Here is a 15601-nt window from a genome sequence, read left to right on the forward strand (position 1 = left end):
CTCTCTCTCTCTCTCTCTCTCTCTCTCTCTCTCTCTCTCTCTCTCTCGTCCGTATAAATTATAATTATTCCTCACGTATAATGAATCTTACCAAGCTCTTAATAACTATGTGAAATAATTATATCTTCGGTAAATATGATCTAACCAACGCACGTAGCGCAATCCGCGGGGATTAATGAGATCGGCAGCTATCCAAAACTCCATCTAAATTACACGCTTGGAAAAATGCCACGATAAATGAAGTCAACGAAGAGACGACGTTCGTGCGATAAGCGAACGAGTCGCTCGACCGGGCCCCCGACTCGAGTGCATTCGATTTTGCACGATCAGCAGACTGGTTTCTCTAATTCCCAGATCGCCGCGTTTAATTTCGGCAGAAATTACGTAGATTTAACCTGCCGCAGCGGCTGCAATTTATCGCGGCTTACATACCGCGTGGCGCCGACGTTCGTGACTGGAAAAGTGTCAACTGGATTTGTGGAAATGCGGTAGAATGTCCAGCCCGGGGATTACTTATACATTTGCCCGGTGAATAATTAATCGTTGCGTCCGGAGAAGAAAAAAGAAACGGAGGAAAAAAAAGATGTATCCATTCTCTCTCCCGCGCAATGTAATTAATTTTATCCGCCTACCTCCGACATCTTATACGATTCTCACAATTCTAATCGCGCCGCACGAAATCGTACACGTTTCTCGCCTAAAAAAAGTAATCCAAAATATTTTATAAGTTAATTGCTTAATTATTTACGTAAAAAATTTTTACGTAATTATAAGTAATTAAATTAAGTAATCAAGTAATTAAAAATGTTAATTACTTAATTATTAATGACAAAAAATTTCGTCACTCGCAATCAGCGCTACATAACAAGTTTTCCCTCCGTTATTACATATTGCATTAAAGTAAAATTACAATCATGTAATTAGAGTGAAATTCACAGCAAGATTTTCATATTTCACGGTGCTTGTATATTGTAATTAAAAACCCATAGAAACTGTACGCGATTTGCACTGATCAAAAAGCGGCTTGTACATTTATTATTAAATTACATGCAATTCCATATAAAAGATCAATCAACCTATCGTTCAGCCCATACTCTCGCAAGCTATAAAGCGACACAAAGGGATACAAAGAATCGCAAAACGCTCCGAGCGTCCCTCTGGATCGCACGCAGCTGCGAAAAAAGGCAATTCGGCCGATTCGTGATTTCGCAATAACGGCGGGGATGATTCGAAGAAAATCGACGGGAGACAGTCCTTCAACTTCGACTTACCATCGCATGATGCGCAATAAATAATTCGGGCTGTTCGCGGAATCGCGAAAAACGCGTAAATCACACGAGATTACACAAGCCGTGACCGAGGGGTTCTCCAGCCTCCCTCCGTTCGTCCGCGCTTGTTTTTGTCGTGATATTTTATAAGCTTGCAAAAGGGGCGTGGAAAAAAGCACGTCAGAAACACGCTGCGTCCGTATCATCCACATCTGTCCAGATCCTATTCCGGAAGGTCCGTCTTAGCAAGAGACGTTCTCTCTTTCTGTTGCCGACTCGGCAACGAGAAGTAGATTAAAATGCGGCACGGACGAGTTCGGAATATTACGCTATACAGTCGGTCGTCTCTGCATACCCGCGCGAATCTTTTCATCTCGACGGAAACGTCGAGGTAATCGCGAATGCTTTATGCCGGAAATTGCGCGGCGGGAAATGAAGTGTGGTATAAGTATGTACTCGGCTATGTGTATAATTGAAATATCGCGTAATACAAACATGTCGTACGAAAGAGCAGTTTTTCTTGTGTTGTCGCGAATATGTAAACTGTATTACAACGCGACAGCGTTACACGTTGTTGCGCGGTAATCTTTTTAGCAAGAAATTATTTCCTGTTCTGAGAAAAGAGTTTTAATGTCAGAGTTGAGTCTGAATATTTCAATTTCGTTATTTATGTTGTACAGCATTATGTCTGACAAATTAATTTTTATACTTAATGAATATAGTTTAAATAAAAATTTTCGAAAAACGATTTATAAAGTTGTAAGCATAACGAGAAAATTATGTATGCAGTATGTAAGTACTTAGGCAGATATAACTTAAAGGAGTCGATGATTATCTCTAAAGTGCCTCAGATAATTAAGTCAGAACGTTCCAAGTAATAATTTCACATTATCAGTAATACTGATCAGTAACAACGCGTCGAACGATCCAACGGGTATCGCGAGATTATCGAGGATAACGGGATAAATCGGCCGGTGGCGTTAGGCGCCTCGCTGGAAGTGACATAACGCGAATAAACTGTACGACAGGAGAGAAACGTGATTACGTGAGGGGCAGAGACGATTTTGCCCTCTGTATCCCGTAGAGGACTTCCTGCAGAGTCTACACGGGGTCTGGTTTACGAGGGTCGTCGTTATCTGATACGGCGAACGGCGCCGAATGCCACCGTAGAGCAGCGGCAGCCAGCCGTGCGGATCTGCAGGTCTGGTCCGGATCGAAACCACCGCCATCATCAACCACCACCACTTAGACCGCCCTCGCGATTGCAGTTTCGTTCCGGGGAGAACGGACAAAGTTAACGGATCGGCGACTCCGTACAAGACGGAGACCATAGTCAGGTGCAGCAACCGACCGACCGACCGAATGGAGCTAGCGTCCAGACTTCGATCGAGTTGGCTACTCGGTTCCGGGCCGATAGGATATATATTTTACCGCAATTCTAATCTCCCCTCCGATGCGGAGGAGCCAGGAGTATACGGAATAAAAATTTCAACCGCGGAAATGTGACACAAGCCTTTCGCAAAAATATATTAAAATTTTTAATAGCTAATTGTCTGATCTATGTTTATATCACTGCAATATTTAATTCAAAATGATCATGTAATCGCCATTATTAACAAAATTGCTCAATTCTGTGTGCTAATGTTGAAATGTCTGTTTGACATTCCTACGACTATACTATCAACTTTGCCACTGACTTTCATAAAAATGTATTAGAAATAATTTATATCTTTCAAAATTAGAGTACTCTGACGAATATGACATATTAGATAGTCAAGCTGCTCCTAACGTCGCTGACTCTCCACTTTTGCGACGAATTCGTCCTATAAATATCATGCAGAAAATATACCTTGTTGATCTGCCGCTGTAACTTCGTGATCGTCGCTCGATCTCGTTGAGCTGCAATACGTTCCGCCAGCAATGCTTGCTCCAGCTCTTGCACTCGCTCCTCTAGGCTCTCCTGTAACAACAAAGAATAAAATGTTATAATGAAATAATCAAGTGTCGGAATTATACATAGATTTACCGCAATGTGCAAACAAGTGTTTCACTCATCGTCCGCGTAAATGGTATAATAAAAATAATCGAATGATACATGTAAATTAGAATTGCTTGCATGTAATACGTGAGAAAAATAGCACGGCTTCGTACGTAGCTCACAGCGATCGAAAACGCCGTTACACCGATTTCCAATTAACTTCTCGTCGAGCGACGCAATTCCGAAGTCCGTCCGTAACTTTCGGCGGCATATCCCGAACGTAATTCCCGTTACCTGAGTTTTAAGCTGCCTTAACAGAGGCTTAAACTTCAAGGAGGAGAGATCACACTCTCCTCCGTATACTTGGAGATTACGCGCCGATGCACGTCGGAGAATCGGATCCCCAAAGCGAGAAACCTTGTCGGTCCGGTCGATTCTTGTCTGGTTGCGGCTCGCCAAGAAAGATATCGATGCTCTCAAGTAACCTTGAAGTCGCCGCAAAATAAGTTGACGGGCGACCAATTTTTATTTAAATTTAAGCTTTGCATTTCATCTGACATTAATTTAACATTATTGAAATTATAAGACGTCTAGAATATTAATTTAATGATTCTCAAATATAAAGATATTGATCCATTCATTGTTTATGTTTCACGACAATGAAAAAATTAATTATTAATTATCAATTACTAATTATTCATTATTCATTATTAATACTGGTATAGTATTTTTACTTATGTTCTGAGCCAAATTAATCTTTCAAAAAATAATCTAAGAGTTACATAAACGTCTTCCAAGAACTTTGATTAATGAAAGATTACGACATTCATTCGTTAGAATTGGAACTCGTCCAACAGGCAGAGAGAATTAACCTTTTCCACTCCGTACCGCAAATCTTCCCGAGAAGCTTGGAGACGCCGCCGTAGTCATATCCGAATTGATTTACATCCTTCGTAAGGCATTTCTGATTATCAGCAACGGTTATTGGAGCGCCGGGGCGGAATGGTAATGAGCGAACTCCGCTTGGTCTACAGGGGCTGTTGGTTGCGATTTGACCATAAGTATTGGGCGCGATCTATTAGATTCGAGGCGACGCCGACGCCGACGCCGACGCGGCATTGGCGACCCCCTCGTCCTCGATTCCTCCTCGTACACGCGGACGCATTCGTATGCGGGGGCACGTAGCCGCAATTCACCCTTCCCGAACCCTCGGCCACCACCGATGCCGCGTCGACAACGCGCAGCCATTGTTTGCCGTGAATGACTCTCGTCCCGCACGCAGTACCTAACTGTAGGAACATTTACTTTTAAATCCGTACCATCGCGTATAAGGGAAGCGAAAAATTTTCTCTATTTGCTACCGAAAATAGCTGTATTTGAATTTCGTGCAAATTTAAAGTATACAAAACCTGTCATGTTAACAGATAAGTTTTGGAGCGTCACATATCACGTTTCGCGTGATGAAACAAACAAGCATAATGAAATGATATCGCAAATAAAAAATTGTATAATGCACACATTGTAGTTACGCACTTCTTTTCCGTTTAACAACTCAGCATGATTGATGATCAAAAGAAAAGAAAATCGCGAAATGGATTGCACCCTGCCCCTAGATATATCACGTACCGAATAATTATGAAGCTGCGTGGCGGAAGAGCGTAAAGCCTTTCGTGACGCACAGTCATTCTTTCGCCGAAGGAAAATGTTGCAGGTCGCTAGATAGGTATGCGAGATCTTTCTCTATATGGAGAACCCAAGTACGGATGTTTGGTTACTTTGTTCTGCCGACATTACGGATGATAAGAAAATATATACGAAACATGTCTCGATATTGATTCACCGATAAGACATTTTAAATATGTAGCAGCGGCGAGTGGAATTAATGAAGGGTTCCGAATGAGAGATCACGATACACGGGAACTAATATCGATTGCAGGCTATCGCGCGAGAGATTAAAATTCCTCTCTCGTGCAACGTCGCGACTTTATTATTGTCGCTGCGTTTTACTCTAACATTCTCTAAGGATTTATACGGCCACCCTGCGCTAAGGAGTATACATAATCGATATTCGATAACTTTTGAATCGCTCGCGAGAGACCATGGTCCGAGAAAAATAATCCACGACGATAAATCATCCATAAGACGCCAGCCAGCGTTTCATTAACGTTAACGTCCTGTCGCGCTAAGCAAACGCCACTTGTACACGTTTATTTTCAGCGAATCGAATAGCTCGTAAAACCCACCTGTCGATGGAACAAACGATCGCCTTAGCCGTTCGTGATCAATTAAATTGTATAGCTGGTATTTTTCACGTTTACAAAGTTTGCGCAGCAAACGTCATAAGTTAGAATTTGCGTTTCGTATCGAAAGTAAAAAATCAAATAAGCGAGGCAAAATAAAATAACGATGCGAGCGAATTTGGTCGATGAGCCTTCGGTAAAGCAAATTACAAATTATAAATGTTATATTCGCATGTATAACAAAACGTTTAAAACATCTATGTTAAACGATCTATTTATTGTAATTTAATATTATAAAATAAATGCTGAATATCATATATCTTTTATCACGTTGTTATTTACCCATTCAACAAAACAGTTTAATTATATCATATCATTTAGCGACCTAACCGAAGCGAAAATAAATATCAGTGAATTATAATTATGTATCGTGTATCGCTGCAAATTCATTCGCCCGCTCAACGGTATAATCCGATTACAAAATTATTTATTTCGCGATATTACGGCCGGGTTACAAACATCAATAAATCAGGACTGCGAGATGTCAGAGCATCTCGCGTGTCGCCGCAAATATTCCACGGCCATTAGTAAAACGCTCTTATCTCTTTCTCCCTCGCTTCGAGGCCTGCAATTATTACGAGCGTCGACCAGAGTCCGCATAACCAGCTCTGCCCTGCGTATAGGACGCGGAACCCGGCGAAGGGTCGAGTGACTCGAGGGGTACGACGAGGGGTATACATGTCCGAGGATCCGTAGAATTAGCGCGGGGACTTCCGGGACGTCATTTAAAGTGCGGAACCCGCGCGACGCGATGAACCCACTCTATATGCAGAGATTCCGTTAAATTGCAAACGCCCGCTTCCCCCCCTCAGCGGCCTGTCGGAAGGGTAGCCTCCAACAGGGAAGGGTTAAGGTATTGCCCTGCCGGCGACGTGTAATCAGACCCGACTGACTCCTGAACGCAGTGTTTGCGACCTCCTTTTCGGGACAGCAAGAGCGTGACGGAGGATCCGTCCTGTTTGCGTTAATTTCGACGATTAACTGCGACTCGTCTTTAATTGCCGGAAGTAAATACCTACTAAGACGTTTGGTCGTAAATCGAGTTATTCTCGCATCAAGATCAATTTAGTCGTTAGTCGAGATTTATTACTGAAATGTTGAGTAAAAAATAAAATTAATTCTTTCAACGATTGCAGTAATCGGGTTAGAAAAATTAAGTAAATGTTGTCTCGTCGAGGTTCCTCGGAGTTTCGCGAACTGAATTTAGGGCGATTGTGTCGCGAAGGATACGAATCGATGCGCGTGAACACACGACTCCTATGCGAATTTTACAAGGCAATTCTGTCTCCTTCGAAAATTTTCACAGTGCGCGCTCGGATCCGTCTCTTTTCCGCACTGAATTATGGTCGTGATTTCCGGCGAGATGGACCTTCCGGCTTGGCAGAAGTCCAGTACTTCGCGAAAGTACGCGGATAAATCAAACGCGTTTTTCGGGCTGCCGCCGCTACCAAGGCGTTAGTTTATTACCATGTAAATCATCGGTGCCGTTGCGGCGACGACCGGCGTCGATAGAAAAATACACCGCCGTTCTGCTTCTATAGGCCGCGACAAAGTAGCGAGTCTCGAAACGTACGTAACAGGAATTTGCTAGAAATAATATTGATACTGAAGGTGGACGGGTATTCCGAGGTTTGTCGTTTCATGTGAATATTACCTTATTGGAACCTTGCCAGTATTCCGTCAACATATTGCCAAATTTATTATGATTATATTCATCGCAAATATATTCGTGGTTCTCTGAAGAAACACTTGTGAAACGCGGTAAAGTCTTAATTAAATTTAGAGTTTGTAGCGTGGTTTCAAGTAATCTTCACGCGTTTCTCAAATACCGCATTATTCTACGGCTCATAATTCATTCAGAGAGTCTCGTCACTTCTCCTCGCAATTTCTGAAACAATCTGTAGCAGGCGATGTATCGACTACATGCTTACCGGTTGCTTCGAGGGCGCGTTATATCGCGTTTTATTGCCGTGGCGTGCGGATGGCATGTATTCTATAGAGGTAATAGCGACGGAATTTATAGGCGAAAGTCTTATGACGTTTCCCTTCCGTGCGGTATAAGCTTTATCGACACGTTATTATCTTTATCTACTTGCGCGCGCGTCCAGATTTCATTTCAGATATTTACGGACCTGTCCCGTCGCTCTCGCGTCCAGCATCGTTGTTTTAATGATCGTTCTCCTCGATTGCATATACCGTCTGCATTGTTATCGGGCGACAATAACGCGCGAGAACGAATGCCGATCGAGAAATCGCCTCGTTTGGAATTAATCTGGGTCGCGTAAAAAATGAGTTAACCGCTTAGCAGGGAATATTCGGATAAAACATCTCTTTTTTTAAATGTTAAGAGTTCGCATTTCTGCACATCTAAAACTTATCTAAATATACTTTGCGTAATAAACCTATGTACTTTATTACAGATTTAGTTTTTAAAAATATAATATAAATATAAAATTGTTTTAAAAACGAAGAGATTTTTGAGGCTCTATATAGATGGAAGGATGCATAAGTGATTTGAAGTTTTATTTAACAATAAAGTTCGTAAATGTATCGTTATATATGCTACATCAAATTTTTGCCGGCACTAAATTCTTTCAAAATCCTCGTCGTCGCTCTATCACGCCGAAGCACTCTACGTATAAATTCGCATTTCGCCCATTTTTTCTGTTTCTGCGCGCAAGATTTCGCTTTATAAAGAAGTTGCGGGAGTGTTGCCAAAGCGCGCCCGAGAGAATTGATTCCCTCGAAAGATGAGGCCGAAAGGGGTGGCAAGGGACGTCGGAAGAACCAGGAGGAACTGAAGATTAGGACATCGGGGGAGGACAACGAGGGAGAGACTTTCTTCCCCTCGATACGCTTTTACCTCCGTCGCGAACGGAGACATTTTAATTTACGGTTCCCCGTCGATATCGCGCCACCGCCGATCCATTTCAGCGTGACGAAGCCTCTCGCCTTCGTCGAATTCATATTGTCATGCTCAAAGAAACGAGAACAACGGGGTACTCTTTAAGAAATAAAAGAAATGGCAGGCGAGATCTCCTCCAGTCCAATGCGCCGCGAATAATTTCTTGCCGACTAAAATCGCAACTTGGTTGATTCATTGTGTGCTGGGTAAAATGCAATTAAAATGAATCTTGCGCTCTTCGAGGGAATGCATGAAAGAGAGAAAATGCGTTTTTCGAGATAAAATATAAAGAGATTATGAATACTTACGACATTTATATGATTATATTTGCTTAATCACGAAATTTCCACGTGTCGCATGTGTGCACGTCGGAATACAATTCCAGAAAAACGGTTGATGCAAAACGTAAATTCTGTTCTCTTCGAACGAAACGGAATGGGGGACGAGAGCGAACAGTTAACGCTGAAGGCGGTGTTTTATCGAGGACATCGATCTTTCGCCCCCTGAGATATTTCGCCGTGTCCTGTCCGATTATCCTGGCAAGCGATGCACGTCGTGTAAAAAGGGATTCGAAATTGAACGTTTGCAACGGCGGTGACGAACGAAATCCGAAGGATGGTGCACCTTTAAGGTGCAAGCCTGCCACGGTGTCGGAGGACGAAGAACAATGGGGACCGGATAAAGGGGTGCGAGGTCGGCTCAGAGATGGCGAAGAGAACAGGAGGGATGGGTGCTCAGGCTTCCCCGTGGAGCCGTGGACGAGAGACGCGGAAGAGAAAGGGTGGCTTCGAGTAGAGCTCGAAGGGTGGCTAATAGAAACGAAGGGCCCGTCTGTCGTCGAGGAACAAAGCCATACAGGTGCTATCGGTGAAAGATCGCAGTGTAAAAAAAGCCAGAAAGAAGGTTGATGATCGATACGCGATATTAAATCGACCACTCAATTCGAAAGATTTCAGTTCCTTTTTCGGTCTCGGAAGAATCTTTTCTTATTTAAAAAAAAATATTGAAAAAATATTAAAATATAATAAAATTTAATTACAAACAAAATTAAAAATAAATAAATTTCAATCAAAAATAACTACTGGAATAAATATAATTTAATAATTATAAGTATAAATTATTCAAAATAGATGCTCAATTATGTGTGGATCAAATTAATTTCATTTAAAAAAATGTTAATAATTTTTATATATGCATCAAATACAGGTACCTAATATACCCGACAACATGGAATATGGAATAAATCACTAACAGGATTTTCTCCTCGAACGAGGGTAGAAGATGATTTAACTACAGATCTATAATCTGTATGTAGACGGCTTCGAAGAATCCTACGAAGCTGCGAAATGCGAGAGATCGCAGATGAACGAGGAGATTTGAATGGTGGCACGCCCAGTATTCGAAATAAGAAATACCCTCGAATTCCCTCGAAAGTCTGGGGTGAAAAACAGGGAAGGAGGATGAGTCGAACGAATAAGAAATGAGTGTGCATTCCTCGATCGGCCGATATATTTACCCAAAGCAGGACGAGATTTTTCTCCCAAGAATTCCGCGATTATTGCTGGAAGACGAAAAAGAATCTCACGAGCACAACGATTATCTCTAATTTGTGAAATGGAAGATTTATTAGCCATTTTATCCGTTTTAATCATATTAATTGCATTCTTGAAATGATTAAAATCGAAGAGAACGAGGTCCTTGAAATCCTCCTTAAACGAGTATATTTCGTGAAAGATAAGTCGGCCACCGACTTTTGCAGATTAGGTGCATATCTTATTATGGCCACGCACACGCGAAATAAGGGAAACCAAAGTACAAATAACTGAAAAAATTTAATAAACAAATCTATATTTTATTGTAAATCGAGATCCTTTGATATTGTATCAAATTAATCTCGCGATATGAAAATATATTTTTGCGATATTATGTATTATAATTATTTTCTTATAAAAAAGAGAAATTTAAAAATGTAATCGATGTAAATAAATCTGGTAGTAATAACTCTGAATAACATATGTAAATTGTTTTAATAAGTCAATGCGTCCGTTTTAATAAGTCAACCCGATAGATAACAGGAGAAAAATTACGACGGTCGTTCTAGATCGCAATCTCACTTTGCCGTTTAATAATGAGTCTTTGTTCAATCGTTGCACAGACATCTTTAAATAGATCATCCCGCACGGTGTATATTCATGCAAAGAGTAAAAGCGAAATAATCACGCGGCACGGAAGATTGCGTTTTTATTTAAATCCCATTCGCGGTGGCGTTTCCCCGCGACTCGTAATATAACAGAGAGAGAAATATTCGTCCCCCCGGCGCGCGCGACGAGAATTAATCCCGAGGAAAAAAAAATTAGATATTCGCGCCAGACTTTCTGCACGCGTGTGAGTGTGCATGCTGCATACATGTGTTCTTTTCGCGACGCTGCTCGCAAATGATAAAGCGGTTCTCTCGGTCGGATAGAACGAGCATGTGTATTCGCTGCAATTGATCTCGCGACGAGATTCTCACACGTGGAATTCTTCCTCGGCATTTGGATCGTATTCCAGATAGGTCAATGGCATTGATCGCAATATCGCATATCCGTCTTGGATATTGCATCGCGTGGGACGAACAAGTAAAGCCTGACTGCGAAACGCATCATCGCTATAGCGGCAATTGCGACTTTTAGATTAAGATGTAAACGAGGATGCAAATTAAATAGCAATGAGAATTAAGTAAATAATAAAATCAGAAAGCTAAATAAGTTAACGTTTAACAATTAAGTTCGATATATACTTCGATATTTTCAAGTCGCGCTAATAAAATTAATACTCGCTTACATATATTATCATTGATCCTATTTCTCTTAAATTCTACAGATTTTATTTCGCTCAAAATTTTATTCAAATTATCTGTTTATTCGCGTCATTGCAAATAGTTATAATCTTCTCGTTAGATTATTCACGAGTCATTTTAAGCAATTGATTAATACCAAACAAAATAGGTACTTCTATCTCTATTTTTCTCGGATAATGGTAAATTTCAAATTATCGTTTTAGGCGAAAGATACTTAGTCTGCACGACGAAACGCGACAATATTCCTTTCATTTCCAACGACGTTTATCGACAATCAAATAGCATCGTCGCCCCATCATTGCCACGTGCAACAACGATCGCAGAGAGGCGCGAATTGAATTCGCAAATTGCATCTCGCGTAAATTGCTGGGATCGTCTTTAATCCTTCTCTCTCTCTCTCTCTCTTGCCCGGGGCTCGATCCTAATAGTCGTAAAGGGTAATTCGTGGATGTCCATCTAGCACGAGCACGTCGTCGCACGGGAATCTGTTACGGTACATTAACTTTAAACATCACCTATTTGGCGAAATCACGGCCGGACATCGTATAACATGACTCTCTCGGCCCTAATCGATAGTCGCTAAAGGATCACGACGCGATTTACGCGGCTCCCTCGAGCTCCGGCAAGCTTTGAATAACTTGTCGACAACGCCGTTGAATAACTTGTTTATCATAACAAGATTTTTTGAATAAATTTATTAACAGGACCATAAATGTCAAATAAGTCTATGTGTAGGATTCCGAAATTGGAAATCTAATAAGATGTAGATCGATTTTCTATTGGAATAACCTATGTATATAGAACATTGTATTTATGCCTTTAGCGATAACAAAATAATTTTGTCTTCGTATATTCCCACAGCTTAAAAAGAATTTTTTACAGAAATAATTTTTAATGCTGCGTTCTAATTACAGGAGTTCCATAATGGCGGCGAAACCTGATACACATACCACTTAATTGAATTTTGTGCTCTTTTAAGTCTTAAGAAGAACGTTCGGAGATATCCCCAGAACGAGGACGAGAAGCGTGTCACACGGATTTTTTCCGGCCCATTAAGAGGGAGTGCCCGCTTTGAATTCGAGTATCTCAAGTAATTACCAAAGATAATTCGATGAGGGTCTAAAGCCGCCGTGAAGAGGCCAGCGGCGGAGAGTACCAATGTCGAGATGATGTCGAGAGGATAGGTCGGAGGTCGTCTTGAAAGGAGTTTGGTGTAAGGAACGCGTTGGAATAAAGAGAACAAGAGATTGAGGAGAGCAAGAGTGGCATTCAATCGACAACGAGACGAATGAAAACCGCTAAGAGGCACGCTGCTTCCTTTCTTCCGAGGCACAATAATTGTAAACGACAATCGAAAAGTTTAGACAATAAAAAAATCCTAACATTATTGAAATATTTCAATACGTTGTACTAGATACATTACAATGGAAATAAATTTCCCTTGACTTTTATACATATGTATTTGTGTAATTCTTTCTTAAAATTATTTTGTCTTACAAATTTCATATAGCGAGTTAAAAAAATATTTTTTGATATTCGAAAGCATATAGAAAACAACTTTCTCGCTCGCGATAGGACGGAGGCAGGACAAAATAATTCTAGCCATTGCAGCCAAGTCCTTTGTCTTTCGAGGAACAAAGAGATGCGCAGGCGGTATCAACGGCGCGCTCACTGGAAAGTTTACTTTGATTAAAATTGTTTTAATAACATACCGAGATACTTTGCGCCATTCAAATAGTTCCGTGATGGCGTGCGGAATTATCATAAAATAATACAGCATAACTGCAACGTCGTACGACGCTGTTGGTTTTCGATATTTGCGTTTTCACGATTCTCGGGTTTTAATCGGAATTTAATGACCAAGGCAATGAAAAAATACTTGTGGAATTTTTCATTTTGTGTCGTCAATTTCTATCAATATTCGTTATTTTTATTGCAATGCTGGTAGAAAACTATTTTTTTTATTCAATAAAAAAATGCTACGTAATATTAATGCAAAATTGAAAAAACGTCGTTTAGCATAATGTCTAATATTGGCGCAATTTTATAAAGGAAATGTAAACAGCAATTCCATAAATTTCAAGATATATAATCTGTTTTATGAAAATTATGAACATTATGAACAAAATTGATTTAATAAATAGACATAATCGAAGTAAAAGTTGGAATTATATAATATATATTCCGTAAAACTAGATAGCATCAATAAAAAGAATTTTTCCAAAAATCTAAAAATGAAACCACTCCCGCGAAGTGGTTTTATCTATACAACTACTTCCAAACGTCATAAAACATCTCTTCTAACTTGTTGCAAAAAGAATACAACACGTATACGTCCCACCTCGTTGGAACGACCATCAGTCACGTGCATCGAGATTGCCATTCACGGTACGAGAGAACCTCCTATCACGGCTTGGCCTTTTGCTTCCATTCAAAAAAACCCCAACTGTGCTTCGTTCGCGAATTGCATCTTTCGTAGATTAGTACTCGCGACATCGCTCTCACGTGGGAGTCAAGAGGGATTGCAACCGCCTCCCGTCGTCGAGTCGATCCTGAGGCTCATAAATTAATCCGCAAAGCGTAGAGCCCGACGTTCTCCATCTCCACCACTCGCGATACTAATCGATTACGCCGAGCGCGCAATTAAATTATATCGCAATTATTTCAGCATAATCAATGTTGCACAAGGCGATATTAATAATTAGAAATCTAAACATCAACGACCGCCGCTAATTAACGATCACACCCCTAATTGTGTTGCGTTAATTATTTCTCGTGATAATTATCATGTCAATTATCGCACAAATAATTTAACAATTATAAAGCTATGTATAATTACGTTCCTCGATATTTTCCCTGCAGTAAGCAAATATTGCCCTCTACTTCGTACCGTGATATACACCTAAATTTAAAATTAAAGAACGACTTTTTTGAAATATTTTTCATGTAACGATATATCGAATGCATTTAGAAAATGACAGTCGCTAATTTTTTACTAAAAACTGAAAATTATCACATCTCAAAAGATTTCTTCGAAAATAACGAGCGAGCTCTCTCCGATTATTATAAATCCCTTCGAGTTGTTTCTTTTTTGTACTCTCTGTGAGGACCCCCGTCATCAGCTTTTTAATCTCTCTCTCTCTCTCTCTCTCTCTCTCTCTCCCTCTCTCTCTCCGCTTCGATCGTTCTTGCATTTGGACCGCAATAATATCACCGTTGCATCGAGTATAATCCCGCTCTTCGTGGTGGTCCGCTCGTTAAAAACCGTGTATTCGGCGACAGTCCAACACAGGTACGGATCACGAGAAAAGATTGAGAACGAGGAGAAAAAGAGGAAAAGGAGAAGAAGAAGGAAGTCATTCCGCGCGATTTTCCCCTCGTCACGTCACGGACTGATACACGTCGCGCGTGATAATCGCGATGCGGGATTACGACGGGGCTTCTCGCACGATTTCTTCACGACAGAATTAAGCGAAACGATGCACTCACTCTCTCACATGCTATCCGGGTAAAATAAATCGACCTCCGAATCGCAAAGAGGTGAAAAATGACATCTTGAAACCATATTTTAACTTTAACGTGTGTGCGCGAGAATTATTATATTATTAAAGTTGAAAGAAACGCCATAAAACAAGCGTCACTAAAGAGAAAATAACGCGGAAATAAAGAGAAAATAAGTCTCTGTAATTTTGGTACGTATGATAAATAAGAGATGATTCTTTTATACTTGGCTACAGATTTCAGTGACTGCTGTGATCTCTTCTGACAATGAATAGTACCGGTTCGTTTGATACAAACTTATCGGAAAATTTCATCTACAAATAAAGGAGGGATCATTAAAACTACATTATACTCGCTTAGAATGGATCTCACGGTAAATCACAAAGAGGAGGCAGTCGCTTCGATATGGCTCTGACGAAGGGCCGAGGTTTTATGGACCTGTCGTCGTGGTTTATAACGCGTTCCTGGCACCGTATATATGCACTCGTTAAAAAGAGCGACAAGTCCGGTGCATATCAAAACGCCATTTGCTGCGTCTGTTTACGATATTCTCTTTCTCTCTCTTTCTTGTTCGCTTCTGGAGCATTGTGCATCGCAAAACATGAAGTGCTTTGCGCTTTTTGACAAATTGTGCGCCTCGCCGACAGTTCTTGCGATTTTTCTCCACGGGGAGTCTCGTTCTGCGTCTCACCATTTTAGTACATATGGTGATTACATATGGTGATCATTTTATTATAATTATCTGTCTCGTCACCGAAAGGTGAATCACTCTCTTACATGCGTGGCATCTTATCATAAATTTAAAATCGT

General features: G+C 40.7%; 1 protein-coding gene across 3 annotated transcripts in view; it reads right to left on the reverse strand.

Annotated features, from left to right (window-relative positions):
* LOC112452525 overlaps positions 1 to 15601 on the reverse strand; it is a 197982-nt gene that overhangs the window by 53252 nt on the left and 129129 nt on the right. For all 3 annotated transcript variants that reach the window (XM_025012799.1, XM_025012801.1, XM_025012800.1), the window contains exon 5: positions 3118 to 3228. In XM_025012799.1, coding sequence (XP_024868567.1) covers positions 3118 to 3228 — 111 coding nt within the window. The remainder of the gene's footprint in view (positions 1 to 3117; positions 3229 to 15601) is intronic.

The sequence above is a fragment of the Temnothorax curvispinosus genome, unplaced genomic scaffold, assembly GCF_003070985.1.
Source record: "Temnothorax curvispinosus isolate PA1 unplaced genomic scaffold, ASM307098v1 QBEX01003408.1, whole genome shotgun sequence".
NCBI classification, from domain to species: Eukaryota; Metazoa; Arthropoda; class Insecta; order Hymenoptera; family Formicidae; genus Temnothorax; species Temnothorax curvispinosus.